Source organism: Ranitomeya variabilis, chromosome 3 (genome assembly GCF_051348905.1).
Source record: "Ranitomeya variabilis isolate aRanVar5 chromosome 3, aRanVar5.hap1, whole genome shotgun sequence".
NCBI lineage: Eukaryota > Metazoa > Chordata > Amphibia > Anura > Dendrobatidae > Ranitomeya > Ranitomeya variabilis.
In genome coordinates this window covers 676,499,206-676,519,545 of record NC_135234.1, presented here as the reverse complement: position 1 = coordinate 676,519,545, position 20,340 = coordinate 676,499,206, and the positions used below count along the sequence as shown (strand labels likewise).

General features: G+C 41.1%; 1 protein-coding gene across 4 annotated transcripts in view; it reads right to left on the bottom strand.

The window, feature by feature from the left end:
* MAP3K12 (mitogen-activated protein kinase kinase kinase 12) overlaps positions 1-20,340 on the bottom strand; it is a 170,878-nt gene that overhangs the window by 63,757 nt on the left and 86,781 nt on the right. For 2 of the 4 annotated variants that reach the window (XM_077297971.1, XM_077297975.1), the window contains exons 2-5: positions 8,073-8,551; positions 6,619-6,805; positions 3,755-3,946; positions 2,249-2,407 (exon numbers count right to left, since the gene is read on the bottom strand). In XM_077297971.1, coding sequence (XP_077154086.1) covers positions 2,249-2,407; positions 3,755-3,946; positions 6,619-6,805; positions 8,073-8,487 — 953 coding nt within the window. In that variant the 5' untranslated portion in view covers positions 8,488-8,551. Of the gene's footprint in view, positions 1-2,248; positions 2,408-3,754; positions 3,947-6,618; positions 6,806-8,072; positions 8,552-20,070; position 20,340 lie in introns of those variants that run through there. The other 2 variants (XM_077297973.1, XM_077297974.1) reach the window with 2 other exon arrangements.

Here is a 20,340-nt window from a genome sequence, read left to right as displayed (position 1 = left end):
TAGCCGGACGCAGCGGCGGGTATTCCATGACACAGTCGTTGGCACACCATCACCAGGGTAAGTGCCATACTGCTTATGTCTGTGTTCATGCAGTCAAATAAATCCCTTAGTTAGGTGGCTGAGCCGGCCGTAGCATTCAGGAGGTAGTAACTAAGTGTTTCTACAAGGATTATTGTATCATCTGGTGGCGTTTTGCCCCCCTGTGTTTTGTATGTACCCGGTACATTGTGGATTTCCTAGGATACAACATTTAGCTCAATTTTAGTCACTTAAACAGTAGGTGACTGTTTTTACCTGCCGATTTTTTACATCGGCACCTCTGGCCATACTCCCCTAAGAGCGGCATCATATTCTGAGGTCACTGTTCATACTTGCACAGAATCGGCACATATTCTGTTTTAGATTCCAGCAGCTGGGGGACTGGCCTCGCTTATACACTTCGGGCCACACAGTCACTAAGTGGTGAGCGCCAGTGTGATCTAATATCCAGCGTTTTTAATCACGTTTTTGATGCTGCGTTTTTTCCTTTAACATTTTTAGACCACAACCATACTAAACAATACCCAGTGAATTGGTAGACTGAATCTTTGCCAAATGTTAGTGTACAAAGAAAACGAATAGAAAGTGTAATGCATTTGACAAAAGGCCTCACGACAGTAACATATCATGATACATGCTGTATGATTGATAAGTATTTGCATCATTTTTCATTATGTATCTCAGTATGTTCCTGACATGTTTTTGCATACATTACTGTATCTAATTTGCACACACCTATGGGTAGTTTTCATGGATTTTAAAACTAGAGAATTTCCATGTAAGGGTATGTGCACATGTTAAGCATTTGTTGCTGACATTTATGACCCAAAAGCATATCTTCTGGCAGGAAAAATGTAGCATAAAATACACATGGTTTTTTTACTTGCATTGGAATGGGTGTAAATTGCTGCATAAATGCTGAAAGCATTGACAAGCTGCTGATATGAAATTGCTTTAAATCTGCAAGGAAAAAATAAGCAACGTCTGCACGAGACTTCTGGAACCTCATTCACTTTTCTGGTACTAGGAAATATTTCAGTTTTTGTAACAAAGCTGGGGGGGAAAAAAAGCAACAAAAATGCAGCAAATCCTTAATATACCCTAAGGCTATGTTCATACATTGCAATTTTTTTTTGCAATGTTTGTGATTTAAATTAAAAGCTGCATTTAAAGAACCAACAAAAGCTATGAGATTTCAGAAATCTCATGCAAATACTTTTTTTTTTAAACTGACCGAATTGGAACACTGCAGCGTTTTTTAAATCTGCAGCCTGTCAATTATTTCAGCATTTTTGTAGCGTTTTTCTCATCTGTAGAAAGTAAAGAGAAACAGCAGAAATAGAATTGCGTTTTTTGCAAATAAAACTAATTTTATTAACGAGGTTATCCGGTTTTAAACCACTCTATGTGCCAGCAGCAAAATGCATAATCGCTGTCACATTTCTGCAATAAAGAGCTGTGGCTACACTTGTAACTTAAAGCTCTTGAGCACCAACTCTGTATCCATCTTTGACATAAAGTGTCCTTCTTGTCTCCTTTGGGTGTTTTTTGGATCCCTTTTTATACCACGGCCCCGTTGTGGCTGTTACTTTATCAACCCGCCCTAGCTTTGCCCTTACGTACTCAGCGTTAGGCTAGACAAATAAATCCAAACCATGTAAAAAACAAGATGAGGCAAGGCAAACTATGCCAGAGGATTGAAGAAAAGGCAAAGGATGACCTAATGGTCAAAATTAGAAAGTTAAGACAAGCTGGGCACAAACTGCTACAATCCTAAAATGAACCGGCTTTCTCTGGCTAGTAAAGGAATTAAGCAGGACTAGAGATTACTGGTAATCCCAAACATCTGGCCACATAATATGAGATAGACAAAACAAGGAATGAGTCATAGCATCTGCTCCAGTAGCCCAATGACCGCGGGGCAATCAATAGTCCAGACAACGTAGACTCAACCCTATAAATCGTTAAACTGGATTATATTATTTGCTATGTAGCACTCAGTGGTGACCTACAGATATGTCTATCATGCTGGGGTTCCCTGATGTCCTACTATCTAGATATGGCAACGAGCAGGTTACAATATACCAGTATACTGCTGTATTGAGTACATTTCAGGCTGCCGAGGAAATAGAATATTCAAGACAATCTGCAATCGGTAGTAATGACACAATGACAACAGGACATTAATCATAAGACGTTCTTCACTTACCAGATGTCCACCTTTTCAGACACAGGCTCATTTCGTATGACCTCTGGCGCCATCCAGGCTACTGTGCCGGCAAAGGACATTTTAGTGCTTTTGTCACTCAACTCTTTGGATGTACCAAAGTCTGATATTTTCACCAAGTCGTCATATGTGATCAGCATGCTGCGTATAATAGAAGAAAACACGTGAGCTGTACAACCTAATATTATATGTGTATCAAGGGTAAAATATCATATTCATCCTCCATACACACAGATATAGAGAATATGCGATTGACTGCTCCAATTCACCAAGGCATACTAAACACTATTACATAACAATATACAGTATGACCATTTATATTGCCTCTAATGCTCTTTCTTATGGCAAATAGGGTCCTAAAATATTTTGATGGCTTTGCATGAGAAGAAAATCTGGTTGCTTTTGTTCCAGAAAAAGTGCCAATCTTATACCATAGAATGTGACCGGCATTAACGATCAACCGTGTACAAGGCCACCATACATGGTACATGAACAAGAGTGGTGCTTTGTTGTAAAAGAAAGAAGCCATGTTCTCCTAATCTCAATCTACCTTTTTAAAAGTAATATAAAATAGTTTGTAGATACAGCTCACCCCATCCAATATATGTATGTTTTTCAGCCTGGTTTCCTGGGCAATCCACTCCACTATGCACGGGTAAGGCTTGTGAGATATCAAGCAGCTTTGTTCAAAGTTGTGAAAAGAGGTTTTTCAATCCAGCAAAGCGAATTAAAAGCAAAGATACTTTGTGACTTCATTAAAATAGCAGCATGGGCAGAAAAATATACTGGCGCGTTTCGATAGTAGATATAGTAGACTTGAAACGCGTTAGATATATTTTTTATGCCCATTATACTGTTTTAATGAAGTCACAATAAAGTATTTTTATTTTTAATTCAATTTGCTGAATTGTAAAACCTCTTATCACCCTTTAAATGTAGTCTGTACTGACACCTGGAAACTATTGTCCAAATATACATTCCTTTTAAAATACGTTACTGATGATTTTACTCTCCTTAAATTGAAATATTCTACTATCTCTTTTAATATGGCAAAATATGTTGTATCTTGAATACCGTACTTAACTGGCCAAAAAAAGAGGTAGGGAAGTTGCCATTTTTTTGTCAGATATTACCAATCATATGTCAGTGTCCATTTGAAAAAATGAGGCAGAACCCTGGTTATTTGCCTTGAGTGACTCGTTCACTTGTTCTTGTCTCAAGCCCATTGAAAAATTAAACCACAGATCTGATTGTTTGCCATAGGTGACTGACTAACTTGTCCTTTGCTCCAGTCCATGGACATATTAAAGCACAGATCTGATTGTTTGCCATAGGTGACTCATTAAATTGTCCTTTGTTCCAGTCCATGGACATATTAAAGCAAAGATTTGATTGTTTGCCATAAGTGACTCTTCCATCTGTTTTTTGCTGGAAATATTCCTCCAGTATATTTTATAAATAATTGCATACATTGTGGAAGATACTTACTTTGGTGATTTAAGATCTCGATGGATGATTTTGTGGAGATGCAGATAGTTCATTCCTCCAGCGATACCCATGGACCAGTCCACTAATAAAGAAGGAGTGACTTTCCTTCCGGCACGCAGAACTTCGTACAACTGTCCTTGGGCGCAGAACTCCATCAGGATGCAATAGCAAGGAGCCTGGGTACAAACACCCCTATAGGAGAAGACATGTGAGAAAAATGTCATTAAGTCCCAATGAGACAGCTAGCAGTAGTGCATTATAAAATACAATAGGAATATAACAAATATCATCATAGTGAATATACAATAGGATGTTCTCTGTCACAGTAGGTCTTGAGTTGAACATAAAGTGATAATGAATAAGTATAGTATGTAATTACTATATTGGTACTTTATGTCTATGATTCAGTAATCCTTCTTATGAACCACTGATCTCTGATCCGACCCACTAATTACAGGATTCTCACAAATTGTACTCCTTTCTAAATGTATTTTCATTAAATGGGCCGTGAAATCATTACTTGGCAAGTGCTATTGCATTTATTGTTCACAAAGCTTCAATCCCAATTTTTTTTTATGAAAACTTCCATAAACTACCAGGCCAGCCTCATTCAACAGTAAAACATGTTTGGTAGTGTGCAGTCCCTTATATCAACTGGGAGGATATTTGCTTCAATCATGCCTATGGGTAAAGAATTTAAACACATAAAATGAATAAGGAGAAAGCACATTTATTAGGCTTATTTTGTACCATCCCTAAATATTGCATATCATCTGCTAGTAAAGTCTAGCTATCCTCAATACTTGATAACTGAGACATAATTGCACAAAAGGGGTCAAGTAAATAAACGTAACTATATCCCCTTATACAAACTAGACAGGCGTCAGACAAACAATCATTGACGGTTGATGGCTATCTCTACAGAGTCCCCATATACAGAAAAGATCGGCTCTGTTGGGCATTCCTGCTTTCTCTATGAGAGAGCTGCTACCAAATTTCTCTGGCAGCGACTCATCTCCAGGAGAAGAAAAGGATTGGCCATAGGAAATCCCACGTGCCAGATCCTTTTCTCCTCCATCATCTGTTGGGGAAGTGTCGTAAGGCCCCTATATACAGTACACTGTCTGCCGATCCCACTGATATCAGCAAGTTCGCCCTACTTTAGTCCAATGTGTAAGAGGGCCTTAGCTGTTAGTATATCACGTGCCAACAATTAGTTAATCAGCACAATATCCAGTATCTAGTTTCCAGCCCATCAGTAGGCATCAGGGAATTGTATATTCTGTTAAAGGGAATCTATCACCATGTTTTTCAGCATGATGTAGTGACAGAGACCCTGATTCCAGACATGTATCACTTGGTTTATTGGGTGCAGCAGTTGTGATAGTCATAGGTTTCTCTGCTGCAGATCTAGCAGAACTCAGATGTTGAGCTATGTATAATCCTGCTCACTCTACAGCTTTCTGTGACAGAGAGCTGCTAATCAGCAGGGTTTGGTTGGACTAGGATGCATGAGGACAGTTGTCCTGGAGTGCTGTTCTTCTGCTGATAAAACACTGATTGTAGTTAAACAGCAAAGCACAGCCCAGTAAGTGACACATCATTGTAATCAGGGACTCTACAACTATATCATGGTGCTCTCAGATTACATAGCAAAACCTGCTGATGGATTCCCTTTAATGTGTTTTAGGTGCCTTACTAACACTGCAAAGTTTGAAGAGTGAAGTTGAATCCTGTAGCATCGCATACGTTAGTGAGGCAGGACGGCTCCAGCGAGACATCGCTTTCTCCAGACTAGTCCTGCCACTGGTCTTCTAATTAACACCCTGGGCCTGATAGTCAGCCTATGATGCTTGCTCATACATAATGGTAGGACTGTTTTGCAGACTGCTTAACACACCTAGGGATGTAAAACGGGCCATTCATAGAGATTTTGTATGGCTGAAAACAGTCGTAACATATGCCGACCAAACACAGAAATCTGAAGAAAAGTAGATCTTCCGTGTTGGATTTTTTCAGTTGTCGTTGGGTGCTGTAATTGAATAGTAAGTTGATCCATGCCAAGCAACATCCCAACCCAGGTCAGCCACAGATCACAGCATTGATGACGTTGACACTTGTGTTAAAAACAGTAGCGTAGCTACCGGGGGGCAGAGGGGCGGTCGCTCCAGGCCCCGCGCTCTGAGGGGGCCCAAGCGGAGGTAATGGTAATCTGTGGCCACTGCTAACGTTTTATGGATGATAAAATACCTGCTCGCTCATATTGAAGAGGCTTATCCTGCAGGGTTACTTTTTTATTGGACAGAGAATGGATATTACTGGTAAACACTGACCACCTAGTGTGAGAATCCAGTAAAATGAGAGCCAATATCTCAGCTTCCTGGAAGAATAACACAACGTGAATACGTTACTTAGGGTAGCTGCAGTCACACTTTGCATATAATTGCAGCCCTGTAGATTGTAAGCTCTGAGGAGTAGCGTTCTCTCTCCAGTGTATGGCCAAGAATGAATAAGCTCGCTCTCACTGCTATCACTGTGATGATGCTCAGAAGAATATCGTGGCCACAGCGTAACTAGTTCCGCAACGCTCCAATCTCCCCACCACTCTGCACACAGAGACCTTGATAAAGGCCCTATACAGCCGAAACGTTGGCAATTTCCATTTTTCACATGATGGATTGCAATAAATACTTTCACAAAGATTGACTCCAGTGTATGGTCAGTGATTCACTTAGTTAATGTTTATTGTACTTGTTTTTTTTCTTATACGCTTAATCCCTGGAATTCTGGACAATCTACAAGGCAATATGTTCTCCAAGTGCATTTGTGTAATGTTACATTTGGGACATTAATACGTTACTCACTTGAAGGTGATGATATTGGGGTGCTTCAGTTTCCGCAGGTGTTTAATATCTGTCTCTTTTATGTCTCTAACTTTCTTTACAGCAACTTCTTCACCGTGAAACTTGCCGAGGAAAACAGCTCCTTGGGCACCACTGCCCACCCACTGCAGATCCTGAATCTCCTCGAACGGAACTTCCCAAGAGTCTTCTTGACAAAAGACAACATTGTAAATGTGGACACAAAAACAAGATATAGCTTTGACCATTTTCTCATTATTTAATTTCGATATCTACTGTACCAGCCCAGTGTAACTAAAACTTTAGGGGGTAGTCCACGTTTTGAAAAACTTGACTAATCCTTTCTAAAAACAGCTCCAAGCCTTTACCCAGTATGTGTTGTATGGCAGCTCAACCCCTTTGTATTCAATATAGTTGACCCAAAATACCAGACACAACCAGTGGACAGTTGTGACACTGGTTCTAAAAGAAAGCAGCCAAGTTTTTCTAATTTTGTACAACTGCTTCAACCAGTGTTGTAAACTATTTAACCAAGTTATTTAGTCCTAATAACTATATAACAAATAGCATACGTATATTTAGGAGCTTTCACTTTAAGACACATACTAATACAAGCTGTCCATATTATAAGGGACATGGCAATGGCTATAGTTTACCATTAACCTATGAATAGACAACAAGCATGGGGAAATGTTCATGTTTTGCCTGAATATAGAAATAACTCCAATAAAGAAAAGCAAAAGAAAACCCTTGGACGAAGCATTTCAGTGCGAAACGTGCGTCAGGTGTAGTGGATCCTTACTGGGGTGTATATATATACACTTTTGATAATCATATATTTTAAGTATCTGGGAATTTATACTTCATCCTTGGTTAATTCCAGGTGGAGGATTCTGGGTGTACATATGTCTGTGTATACATTTTATATATTTCAGTGAGTTATGAGTCTCACGTTTGACGTTTTACATTGTTCTTTGCCACATTTCTCATTGGCTCACTATACTTATCTTAATATTATGTATTACGCATTATACATACCATTTTCTGAGATTTATTAATGTATAATATAGATGGTCTTCTGGATTGCCATATCTATCATTGATCTGCCATATCTACAGTATCATTAGTATATCATACTTAGGATATTCACACTCTTTTTCCAGGTATACCCATCTTTAGTTTCATCTGTGCTTTTTAGTTATGTTTTTATGACATTTGCTTATCTACATTACTTGTATAAATACAATTATTGCATTTTTTACTTGGCCTGAGAAAAAGTTTGCTCTTTACTGGAGTTATTTATATTTATGCTTCTAGGCTCATTTACATAAATTGGGGTTTTGAGCATAGAAATAATCAAATAGTAGAGTCCAGATGTAAGTCTAGCAACTGACTCGACTTGTACACTAAGTTTTTACAACAGTCTTCACGCACGGACACTGTAAATTGTTTCCTACCTTCGTGTTGTTTGTGTTCAGTTGAATATGTTTTACCAATCATAGCCCAGACTGGCCTCAGACACCCAAAAAGTCCACCCAAAAACCCAACTCCAGCCTGACATTGCATGCGGCTGTCTCCAAGGGCACGACATGGTCTGTCATCTCCGGGACCACCTGCTGCACCACCACCACCTCTATCCTCAGGTTCTTGTGGATCTTGGGGAACGCTGTGCGTAAGGGGAGATGAAGGATCATCATTTGGAAGTGTGACTTCTGTTCGCACCATATCACGCAATACACATTGTGTGGGGGTCAGTTCTTGTTCTGGGGTGCAGCCAGGTGGTGTATCAGTGTCCAAATGTCTTATTGGTCCATCTGAGAGAAGGCTGGCAAAGGAGGGTGAGGGAGTACGGGTATCATGTAGACATGCCATAATAGTTCATAGGAAAAATAGGGAACTTAGGTACGGAAATTCTGTCCAATTCGTAATTTTAATCCTGTAAAGAAAAAAGGAATCATAAGTATCAACGCTAATAATTTACCAAATAGGGTCAACATAGTACAATCAGAGCGATTTGGATATAGTTTGCAATCATTGGGGGAAGGCAATATTTATCTCATGACAGTAAGCTGGGCAATATCTAAAGCTGCATTAAAGTAAATGTCCAATTATGAAGACAATGGCCTGATTAATCAAAGTAATTGCACCAGTATTCTGACATATTAGGATAAAGAGGCATAAATCACTTTGAAAAGTCTCAGAATTTCTGCGGAATGCTGCTTTGCGAAAAAAAAATGTTGTGTCTTTTGGCTTTTCTCCTCCGAATTAGGAAAAGGAGGAGCGCGGATGTGACACTGCAGCTTGTCTAGTTTATGACAAGCTGTGGCATTCCTTATAATAGAAGTCTCTCTCCAGTCCTGACTGAAGTAAGAAGTGTTGTGCAGCGCACGCCACTTGTTAGGTGTGTCAGATTCAGGAAGAGATGTGCGCCACTTAATGAAATCAGGAGCACCTGACTCCAACATGCCGGACATGATGCCAACTCTTGATGAATCAGGACCAACAAATGTTTTAGGGACATAATGTTATGGTACTTATCATTATGTAGGTGTTACAGGTTCTCCTCATGTGTAAGTTGCTTCTCGCTTGTGGTCTCCTTCCTCACAAACTGTACAGTACTCCGCTTCTTAAAATGGCTTCTAATGAAGGAGCATGTGATCAGACCTGTCTATCAGTCTCCTCTAATAAAAAAAACAAACATTTGAAACGGATAAGCCAATTTTTAATTGGAGGAAGCTGATGGACAGATCTGGACACATGCTCCTTCATTAGAATCCATTTTGCAGCCTGTGCAGTCTGTGATGAAAGCCGGTCTACCAAGTACAGGAGGAGAAACTTTAATCCCTATATATTTGTAAGGCTACGTTCACATTTGCGTTGTGCGCCGCAGCGTCGGCGCCGCAACGCACAACGCAAATAAAAACGCAGCAAAACGCATGCACAACGCTGCGTTTTGCGCCGCATGCGTCGTTTTTTTCATTGAATTTGGACGCAGCAAAAATGCAACTTGCTGCGTCCTCTGCGCCCGGACGCGGGCGCCGCAGCGACGCATGCGGCGCAAAACGCAAGTGCGCCGCATGTCCATGCGCCCCCATGTTAAATATAGGGGCGCATGACGCATGCGGCGCCGCTGCGGCGCCCGACGCTGCGGCGAGGACCGCAAATGTGAACGTAGCCTATGTTGTACATAATCATGTCTCTGATCCACTTTTGTTAAAATAAAAATAAAGTGGACCATCCCTTCAAATAGTTTGCTAATGTGGGTTTAGTAAATGTTATTAGATTTTTAGGAACCTTCATTTTAAAGGGAATCTGTCACCTACTTTTTTGTATATAAGCTTCGGCCACCGACATCAGGGGCTTATCTACAACATTCTGTAATGCTGTAGATAAGCCCCCGATGTAACCTGAAAGATAATAAAAGCAAGTTATATTATACTAACCTGGGGGGGTGGTCCGGTGCGGTCCGGTCCGATGGGCGTTGCGGGTCCGGGTCCAGCGCCTCCCCTTCCTGGGCCTCTCTAACATTTCCTGGCGCGTGCACACTGCAGTACATTGCTCTGCCCTCAACAGGGCAGATAAAGTACACCTGCGCAGGAGCTGTGACAGAAGCAAGGAAGAGGACGTCATTGTATGAAGATGGGAGATGCCGGACCCGGACCACGATGCCCATCGGACCGGACCGCAGTGTGACCGCCCCTGGGTGAGTATAATCTAAGTTGTTTTTCTTATCTTTCAGGATACATCGGGGGCTTATCTACAGCATATGACATCACCGCGCTGGGATTCTGACGCCCTGTGTGTGCGTCTGTGCCTCGGCCGTTCTGTAGACCGCAGGCTTAAAGCGATCTGCGGTCTACAGAACGGAGAGCGATAGTACAGAGAGATCATGTCTACGCTACTTACTTTGATACATCCCTGTTCTTTAAATAAAAGATCATCTACTGACACCTGATTGTCATCCCATCGATTGAAAACACCAGACTGTAATTTCACCTTCAAGATATCTGCTAACTCTAAATGTACAGATACTTTTGTCATTCACAGACATTAGATATAGGATCATTTTCCTCAATAAAAAAATTAAGAAGTATTAGTCAAATACTTTTAACTTATTTGTTTGATTTGGTTCTCTTTATCTACTTTTAGAACTTATGTGAAAATCTAATATAGTGGTAGGTCAGATTTAGGCAGAAGTTTGGAAAATTCTACACATATATACAGTCCACAATATTGAAATTGCAATGCCAAGAAGGAGTTCATAGAGTTCTGGAAATGATTGGATAGCTAGAAGTTGTAATAATATGGAAATTGTGAAAATAAAATGTCATTTTAGTCAGTATCAAGATTGGACATCACGCACAGAGATGCACACACTTATACGTCTTGGCAGCTATCATTGAGTTTATTAATGGCTGTCTGAGGAATATTTTGCCCCACTGAATGCACTTTGGCATGCATCTCCTTTTGCAATTGCTGACCAATGATGTCTCCCGTTATGTAAACCTGAGACAAGTCAGGAGATGCTGCAGGCCATAGTGCTACCATGGCCTACAGCATCATTGGACTTATATCTCATCTACCCCATCTAGGATGTCATTGTCTCTCATCTACCCCATCTAGAATGTAATTATATCTCATCTACCCCATCTAGGATGCCATTGTCTCTCATCTACCCCATCTAGGATGTAATTGTATCTCATCTACCCCATCTAGGATGCAATTGTATCTCATCTACCCCATCTAGGATGCCATTGTCTCTCATCTACCCCATCTAGGATGCCATTGTCTCTCATCTACCCCATCTAGGACATCATTGTCTCTCATCTACCCCATCTAGGATGTCATTGTATCTCATCTACCCCATCTAGGATGCCATTGTCTCTCATCTACCCCATCTAGGACGTCATTGTCTCTCATCTACCCCATCTAGGATGTCATTGTCTCTCATCTACCTCATCTACGACGTCATTGTCTCTCATCTACCCCATCTAGAATGTAATTGTGTCTCATCTACTCCATCTAGGACATCATTGTCTCTTATCTACCTTATCTAGGATTCAATTGTATCTCATCTACCCCATCTAGGATGCAATTGTATCTCATCTACCCCATCTAGGATGTAATTATATCTCATCTACCCCATCTAGGATGCCATTGTCTCTCATCTACCCCATCTAGGATGTCATTGTCTCTCATCTACCCCATCTAGGACGTCATTGTCTCTCATCTACCCCATCTAGGATGTCATTGTCTCTCATCTACCTCATCTACGACACCATTGTCTCTTATCTACCCCATCTAGAATGTAATTGTATCTCATCTACCCCATCTAGGATGCCATTGTCTCTCATCTACCCCATCTAGGATGTAATTATATCTCATCTACCCCATTTAGGATGCAATTGTATCTCATCTACCCCATCTAGGATGCAATTGTATCTCATCTACCCCATCTAGGATGCCATTGTCTCTCATCTACCCCATCTAGGATGCCATTGTCTCTCATCTAACCCATCTAGGACATCATTGTCTCTCATCTACCCCATCTAGGACATCATTGTCTCTCATCTACCCCACCTAGGATGTAATTGTCTCTCATCTAAACCATCTAGGAAGTCATTGTCTCTCATCTATCCCATCTAGGACATCATTGTCTCTCATCTACCCCATCTAGGATGCCATTGTCTCTCATCTACCTCATCTAGCATGCAATTGTATCTCATCCACCCCATCTAGGATGTCATTGTCTCTCATCTATCCCATCTAGGACATCATTGTATCTCATCTACCCCATCTAGGATGTAATTGTATCTCATCTACTCCATCTAGGATGCCATTGTCTCTTATCTACCCCATCTAGGACATCATTGTCTCTCATCTACCCCATCTTGGATGCCATTGTCTCTCATCTACCTCATCTAGCATGCAATTGTATCTCATCCACCCCATCTAGGATGTCATTGTCTCTCATCTATCCCATCTAGGACATCATTGTATCTCATCTACCCCATCTAGGATGTAATTGTATCTCATCTACTCCATCTAGGATGCCATTGTCTCTTATCTACCCCATCTAGGATGTAATTGTCTCTCATCTAACCCATCTAGGACATCATTGTCTCTCATCTACCCCATCTAGGATGTCATTGTATCTCATCTACCCCATCTAGGATGCCACTGTCTTTCATCTACCCCATCTAGGACATCATTGTCTCTCATCTAACCGATCTAGGATGTCATTGTATCTCATCTACCCCATCTAGGATGCCATTGTCCCTCATCTACCCCATCTAGGACATCATTGTCTCTCATCTAACGATCTAGGATGTCATTGTATCTCACCTACCCTATCTAGGATGCCATTGTCCCTCATCTAACCCATCTAGGATATCATTGTCTCTCATCTATCTCAGAGAGCTGCCAGCATCGGACCTTAATGATTTGCATGGCCAAGTGCATTCAGTGTAGCAGAACACTCTTCAAGCAACAATTAATATCTCAATCATAGCAGCCATGGCGTGTAAGCGCATGTATTTTGGCGTGTCTCACTCATACTCAGTACTAAATAAATCGAAATGTTTTGAAAATTTAGTTTCCATATTTTAACCATTTGCATACAATTAACATGTCTATCCATCCTGTGAATTTTGTGGCTTCTCCCTCTTGGTGTTGCAATTTCAATGTTGTGAAGTCTATGTGTGTATATGTATATGTGTATATATTTATACATTAAAATTATATAATGTGATCGTTTGCACACTGCAGCAATGCAATGTAATACAATACTACACAATGCTATTCACATCTTACCAATGTAAAATTCTAAATTCTTATCAGTAATCTAAGCATATAATGTGATCTTCAGGGACTCACAACAATAGCTAATACCGCACACTGGCAAAAGCATCAGACTGCCGAGATAAGCACTACAGTATTATTTACCTCATAAAACCAATGCCCGTAATTCTTAGAACAGTAATGCATTCCTTGTGCAATTAGTCTCAAGTTAAAGCTGCATAAGAACAAAATACTGTAAATGACGGGGTCAGTGAGGACACAGTCCTGGTAAATGTGGCGAAATTTGCTGTCTATAGGACTGAATTCAGATGAGTGTACATCATGTAAGACACACTGTACACTTAGGATCTTTGCACATGACAAAGTGGTGTGCGCAGACCTTGTACACGGACATGGAGGCCCTATATTTCCTTAGTATAGTTGGCAATACTGCTGGGGTCTCAGAAAAGCTTCTAGATGCCTCCATAATAAGGCAGGTGCTGAACATACCAGTATGTGCCTCCTTAAAAAATAAGAGACACAGAGAGTTTAAGACCTATGGCTGTTTCCATTGCAGCAGGTTTGGACTGGCCCACAGGAGAACAGGAAAATCCTCCGGTGGGCCCCTGTGCAAGAGTGGACCACCACCCTCTTATATGAGCAGGACTTGGCACTATCTGCTTGAATCACTATGTACACACATAGGCAGCATCTTATTAATTTAGCAATTTACCCGGTTCATTGTTAGATAAGTTTGTGATTGCGGATAATGTCACATTTGCATATAGTTGAAAACTTGGGTCCTGGAGTTGGTTACTAGTGGGCACTCATATCCGACACTGCATAGCAGTCTATAGAATGCAAATTATAGATGTGATTGAGTCTGAGCAGGCTTAAATTATACTTCACGCATGCTTTTAAGCTTTAAAATACGTATAATATAGTACATTGCTCTTAGTGCTCATTCTTCTATGTGCCGGACGTTCTTACCCTCAGCTTATTAACTGGTCCAGTGATAGACAGCAGCCATGTTTTTCTTACACTGGGAACCAATCTAAAGCAATGACACTGAAGCAGCATGTACTTTAAATGTACTTCTACTAATGCGGATCTTTACTTGGCCATTTTTTTGCTGCTTAAATGCTTATATTTGAGATTAAACATATATATATAGATTTGGGTTTCATTAAAAATGTTGCCCTGTTTGGTCTTTACAAGCTGTCTCCCAGCACATTCACCTTTGATGTGGTCATTGATAATAAGTCAGCAGAGACGAGCTCGGAAAAAAACAAAGGAAAGGATGGCTTCACATGAGCGTATAAAAAATTGCTTAGCGTTTCCTCCATCACTTGTCATCCTTGCGCTGTCCGTATACAATCCGTTTGTCTACAGCAGCAGTTATTAATGACTTACAGGACCATTTACAGTTTCCTATGTAAAAGAATTGCAATGGAGAAAATCGTAAAAAATCAGATGCTCTACTGTGGCTCCGTATTTCATCCAATTTATTGAAGAATCTGGTGCATACTGTGATTTATTCACACGCAGATTCGGTCAGTGAGAAAAAACGCTCATCTGCACTGCCCCGTTGAATAAAATTGGTCCGAGTGTTGTTTGTCTTTTCCAGGACAGAACTCGGACCAAAAACAAGCCAGAAGAGTTACAGCCTCTGCCTCTCCCATAAGAAGGAGCTCACTGGTGGATTGATTCTCAGATAACTCATTCTTCAGTCAGCAATAAACAGAACAACATCGAGGCTAAAAGTGGCAAACGGGCAACATTTGTAATGGAGCCCAATTGCAAAAATGATTTATAGCCCTAAATACATGCATGTCAATAAAAAAAATGGACAATCCCTTTAAGATGTAAGCAGATTGAAAGATAGCTGAAATGTGGTTGTGGATGAACAGTATTCCAAAAATGCTTTCATTATATTTACTGTAGGTGATGATAGATTATTGAGTTACAGTCACTACAATTTGGTGTCTTCTGTTTGGGATCTACTGTCTGTAACCTACTGTCACGGCACATACAGTCTCATCAGGATACATCTGATTGACATTGCACTCTTTTGCTTAATGAACACATTGAAGAACCGTAAATCCACTCCACCGCCATTTTTTTTCTACATTTTCTATGGGTGCAATTATTTGAAGCAACACAGTGAGGCACATCACTTCTACACTGCATTTCTTTGTGACAAGTGTGTGTGCTGATCGTGCCTTGTGCAAGGGTTTCAGAAGGCAACTCACCCACCCAAGCCTACATTATTCAGGGAACTTTTGCTATAACACACAAAAAATACTATTAGAATCATTACAATATGAATATGTGACAAAGAAAAGCTCTATTTTTGTGTGAAAGGTGCCATTCCCCTCATCGCATTCCTTCAGCCCTGAACAATTAATCAATGGATTCCTGACATCTATACAGCGATACCAGCCAATGGGGTGCAGATACTGATTGGCTTTTTATTTAATAAATTACTACAGCCCTCTATGATGCCCTAAAAGACTGCCTAGTTCATCCACCCCTTGTCCTAAACCCGTTCATCCACCCCGGGTCCTAAACCCTTTCATCCACCCCTTGTCCTAAACCCTTTCATCCACCCCTTGTCCTAAACCCTTTTATCCAGCCCTTGTCCTAAACCGTTCATCCACCCCTTGTCCTACACCCTTTTATCCACCCCTTGTCCTAACCCGTTCATCCACCGCTTGTCCTACACCCTTTTATCCACCCCTTGTCCTAAACCCTTTTATCCACCCCTTGTCCTAAACCGTTCATCCACCCCTTGTCCTAACCCGTTCATCCACCCCTTGTCCTACACCCTTTTATCCACCCCTTGTCCTAAACCCTTTTATCCACCCCTTGTCCTACACCCTTTTATCCACTCCTTGTCCTAAACCCTTTTATCCACCCCTTGTCCTAAACCGTTCATCCACCCCTTGTCCTACACCCTTTTATCCACTCCTTGTCCTAAACCCTTTTATCCACCCCTTGTCCTAAACCGTTCATCCACCCCTTATCCTAAACCCTTTCATCCACCCCTTGTCCTAAACCCTTTCATCCACCCCTTGTCCTACACCCTTTTATCCACCCCTTGTCCTAAACCGTTCATCCACCCCTTGTCCTAAACCGTTCATTCACCCCTTGTCCTCCACCCTTTTATCCACCCCTTGTCCTAAACCGTTCATCCACCCCTTGTCCTAAACCGTTCATCCACCCCTTGTCCTACACCCTTTTATCCACCCCTTGTCCTAAACCGTTCATCCACCCCTTGTCCTAAACCGTTCATCCACCCCTTGTCCTACACCCTTTCATCCACCCCTTGTCCTAAACCCTTAGTTTAAATATGCATATACATTAAGATATCTGTCATGTATACATTCAGTGCTACTTTGGATGGAGCTTTACTGATTCCAGACAGTGAATCTACAGATTTACTGAGTCTAGAAATACAGTACTCACTACATGGAGTGAAAAATAAAAAAAACTATATCATTTCTACATCAGCCCCGTATCCTAAAAAAGACTACAACAGCGTTTAGTAGAACAGAAATATAAAATAGGTATGATGTCATGTATGTAGCAAGCCTTTGAGCATTCTAAGTATAACTTGGCACTAGAGCATCACCTCATATTGAAATCTGGGAATCTGCATAGTTATACAAGACCAAGTGCGCTATCCCTGGTGCTGAAACCATCACTGCTTCAGAGGCTGGAGCCTATCCTGATGCTTTACTATATAATCTGCCTAAAAAGCTGCAATAGTCCCAACTACACACAATAAAACCATCAGGGATGCCTAAATACACACCAAATCTGTGTGCACTCCGCTATGTGCTCTGCGCTAAATGAAACCTAAAGACAGAAGGCTAGGAGCGCGCCCTGGAGCTTTCCTGTGTACAAAAGGTACCAGTTACTGGGAATCATTGCAGTGTGTGAATGCAGCCAGTGGAAATACAGGACTGAGTGCTGCTCAGATCCCAATGACCTCATTCAGAGACCCTGGACACATGCTAGGGAAGAACACACAGTTTTATTGGACAGCACTAATCATGCAGAACACTAGAGGTTCCTGGATGCACAACACTTATTACATTCAGATGTTACACCAAAAGCCTTAGTTCACAGATGAGACCTAATGATGGAGGTGGATGAGAGGATAATGGAGAATTAATACCGCCATCTAAATCTTTGCACGTGTATACTTGCGACTACTTTAGCTCTAGCTGTGCCACTCTACATAGTGCTGGAATTGTCACTATATGGAGTCACTAATGCAGGGGCGGACATATCATCGGTGCAAGCTGTGCAGTCGCATAGGGGCCCAAGAGGTCAGGGGGCCACAGCAGGTGAGATATTGGACTATAAAGGGCCCATATACTGTTGATGCACTGGGGCCCTTCCTATCTGTGTCCACCAGTGCATTAAAGGGATCATTTTAAAACAGGATTTATGACTATAGTACCCAAGTACACCTTAGATGCACAACTCAGGGCAGAAATAACCCTCTAGAGCAATCAATGTGTAAACCCAGTCATTCCCACTCTAGGAAAACATGAACACACTCACTTGAGTAATGTTCGCAGAAAGCCAAGCACCTGCTCCATCCCACTCACTGCGATCCATTCACATGCAGAAATATGGCTGCCATCTGCACAACCCCAGGCAGCTGCACAAGGAGGGCAGAGTGTGGGTAACACACAGTGCCCAGGCAGGATGGGCACACTGGGCACACACACTTACGCTGTTTGTCTCCTTAACACAAGGCAAGAAAATAAGAACAATGGCGCTGCGTACATGAGATAGCCTGAGGTTGATAAAAAGCTAATTACATCATCAGGAAAGGAGTAAATAGTCATAGATTACATATACTCTGAGATTCCCCATGGTTCACCTATGTCCATGAAATGCATACAGTCAGAACTGGCCATTACACTGAAACCACATAGTTGTAGATGTCACCCTTCATGCCTTTTGCATTCTACAATATGCATGAATGGCATACAATGCAGCATGTGTGTAAAGCGTAAAGTAAACACAATAATGTACACACTTCCAATGTAAAGCAGCCATTGTTGACATAGATGCACGTTCTGCGTAATGTAAACCCATCTAATGTAACGCATTGATTCTAAGCTTATACACATATGTCCTACAGACTGTAACCATGTCCAATGTAAAGCAGCCATTGTGTGAATACATTCATGCCTTACACAATATGCATACATCCAAGGTTGCGTTCATTGTTTGCATACATTTATGCACTAAACAATATAAACCCATCCAATGTAACACATTCATTCTAAGCTTATACACATATGTCCTACATAATGTAACCATGGCCAATGTAAAGCAGCCATTGTGTGAATACGTACATGCCTTACACAATGTGCATACATCCAAGGTTACGTTCATTGTTTGCATACATTTATGCACTAAACAATATAAACACATCCAGTGTAACGCATCAATTGTTGGCACACATGTATGTCCTACACAATGTAAACACATCCAATGTAAAGTATTCAGTCTCAGCACATATATAACATACACAAATGACCACACATCCAATGTAATGCATCCATTGTTTACATACATATGCGTCTTGCACAATGTAAACACATTCAACATAAAGCAATCACTCAGCAGAAATACACGTCCTACACAATGAACACACTAAGGTCTTTACTGTTTGCGCACATATAATTTTGTAGGTACATTACATACATATACTGTGCATGAATTGCAAATATTGCATAAAGTCAGCATTAGAACTTACAGAGTATACAGGTGTAGCAACCAGAGAACTCCATGTATATGTGCCGTGTACAAATAGCTTATGTATGCGCATGGTATACACTGTGTGACCATATATTTGTGTGCTCTGTACACTATATGTAACCCTATGCATTTGCATGGTGTACACCATATGTACCTGCACTGTGCACTATATATGTGACTTTATTTATGTGCACAGCGTACACTATATGTGACCCTATGTACCTGCACCATGTACATTATATATGTCCCTATGTATGTGCACCGTGTAGATTATATATGTCCCTATGGACAGTATATGTGACTCTATGTACCTGCACCGAGAACACTATATGCGACCCTATGTACAATATATGTGACCCTATGTACCTGCACCTTGTACCATATATGTGACCCCATGTACCATATATGTAACCCTATGTACGGCACCGAGTACACTATATGTGACCTTATGTACGTGCACCATGCTCAATATATGTAACCCTATGTACACTATATGTGACCCTATGTACGTGCACCGTGTACAATATATGTGACCTTATGTTTGTGCACTGTGTACGCCATATGTGACCCTATGTACAATATATGTGACCCTATGTACGTGCACTGTCTGTATAAACAGTAATAAATCTGTTGTCTTACAGGACTACATACTGTGGATGAATATAGTAACACATGTATACAGCATCCATTCTAGGTGAGTATTGATAAACATACACCTCATTATACACAGACAATTCCCCATGCTAGTTGCACGCACGGTGTCAGCTCTGACAGCCTATACATGTATGATGCAACGACAGCACAATACATTGACACTCCACAATACACACTGGCTCCATCGCCCACTGCATTACCACTGACATCACATTGGCAGTCACACAACAGTACCTGATAATCCAGTCGTGTGGTCACAGGATCCTTCCCAGTCACAGACTCATATCCCCAGTGCAGAGACTGCTTTATCCCCCTTCATGGACACACACAGCGCCCACCCCAAACTGTAGATGTAATCCATTTACCAGCCGCCTCTGGTGCCAAAGAATCCAATAATCCCCAGTGATGTATTGATGCCAGCACTTATGATATACACTTGGCTCCTATATAATCCATATAGGATGGGTCCTGCTTTTTTCTACCTTTGCTCTATATGTTACAATC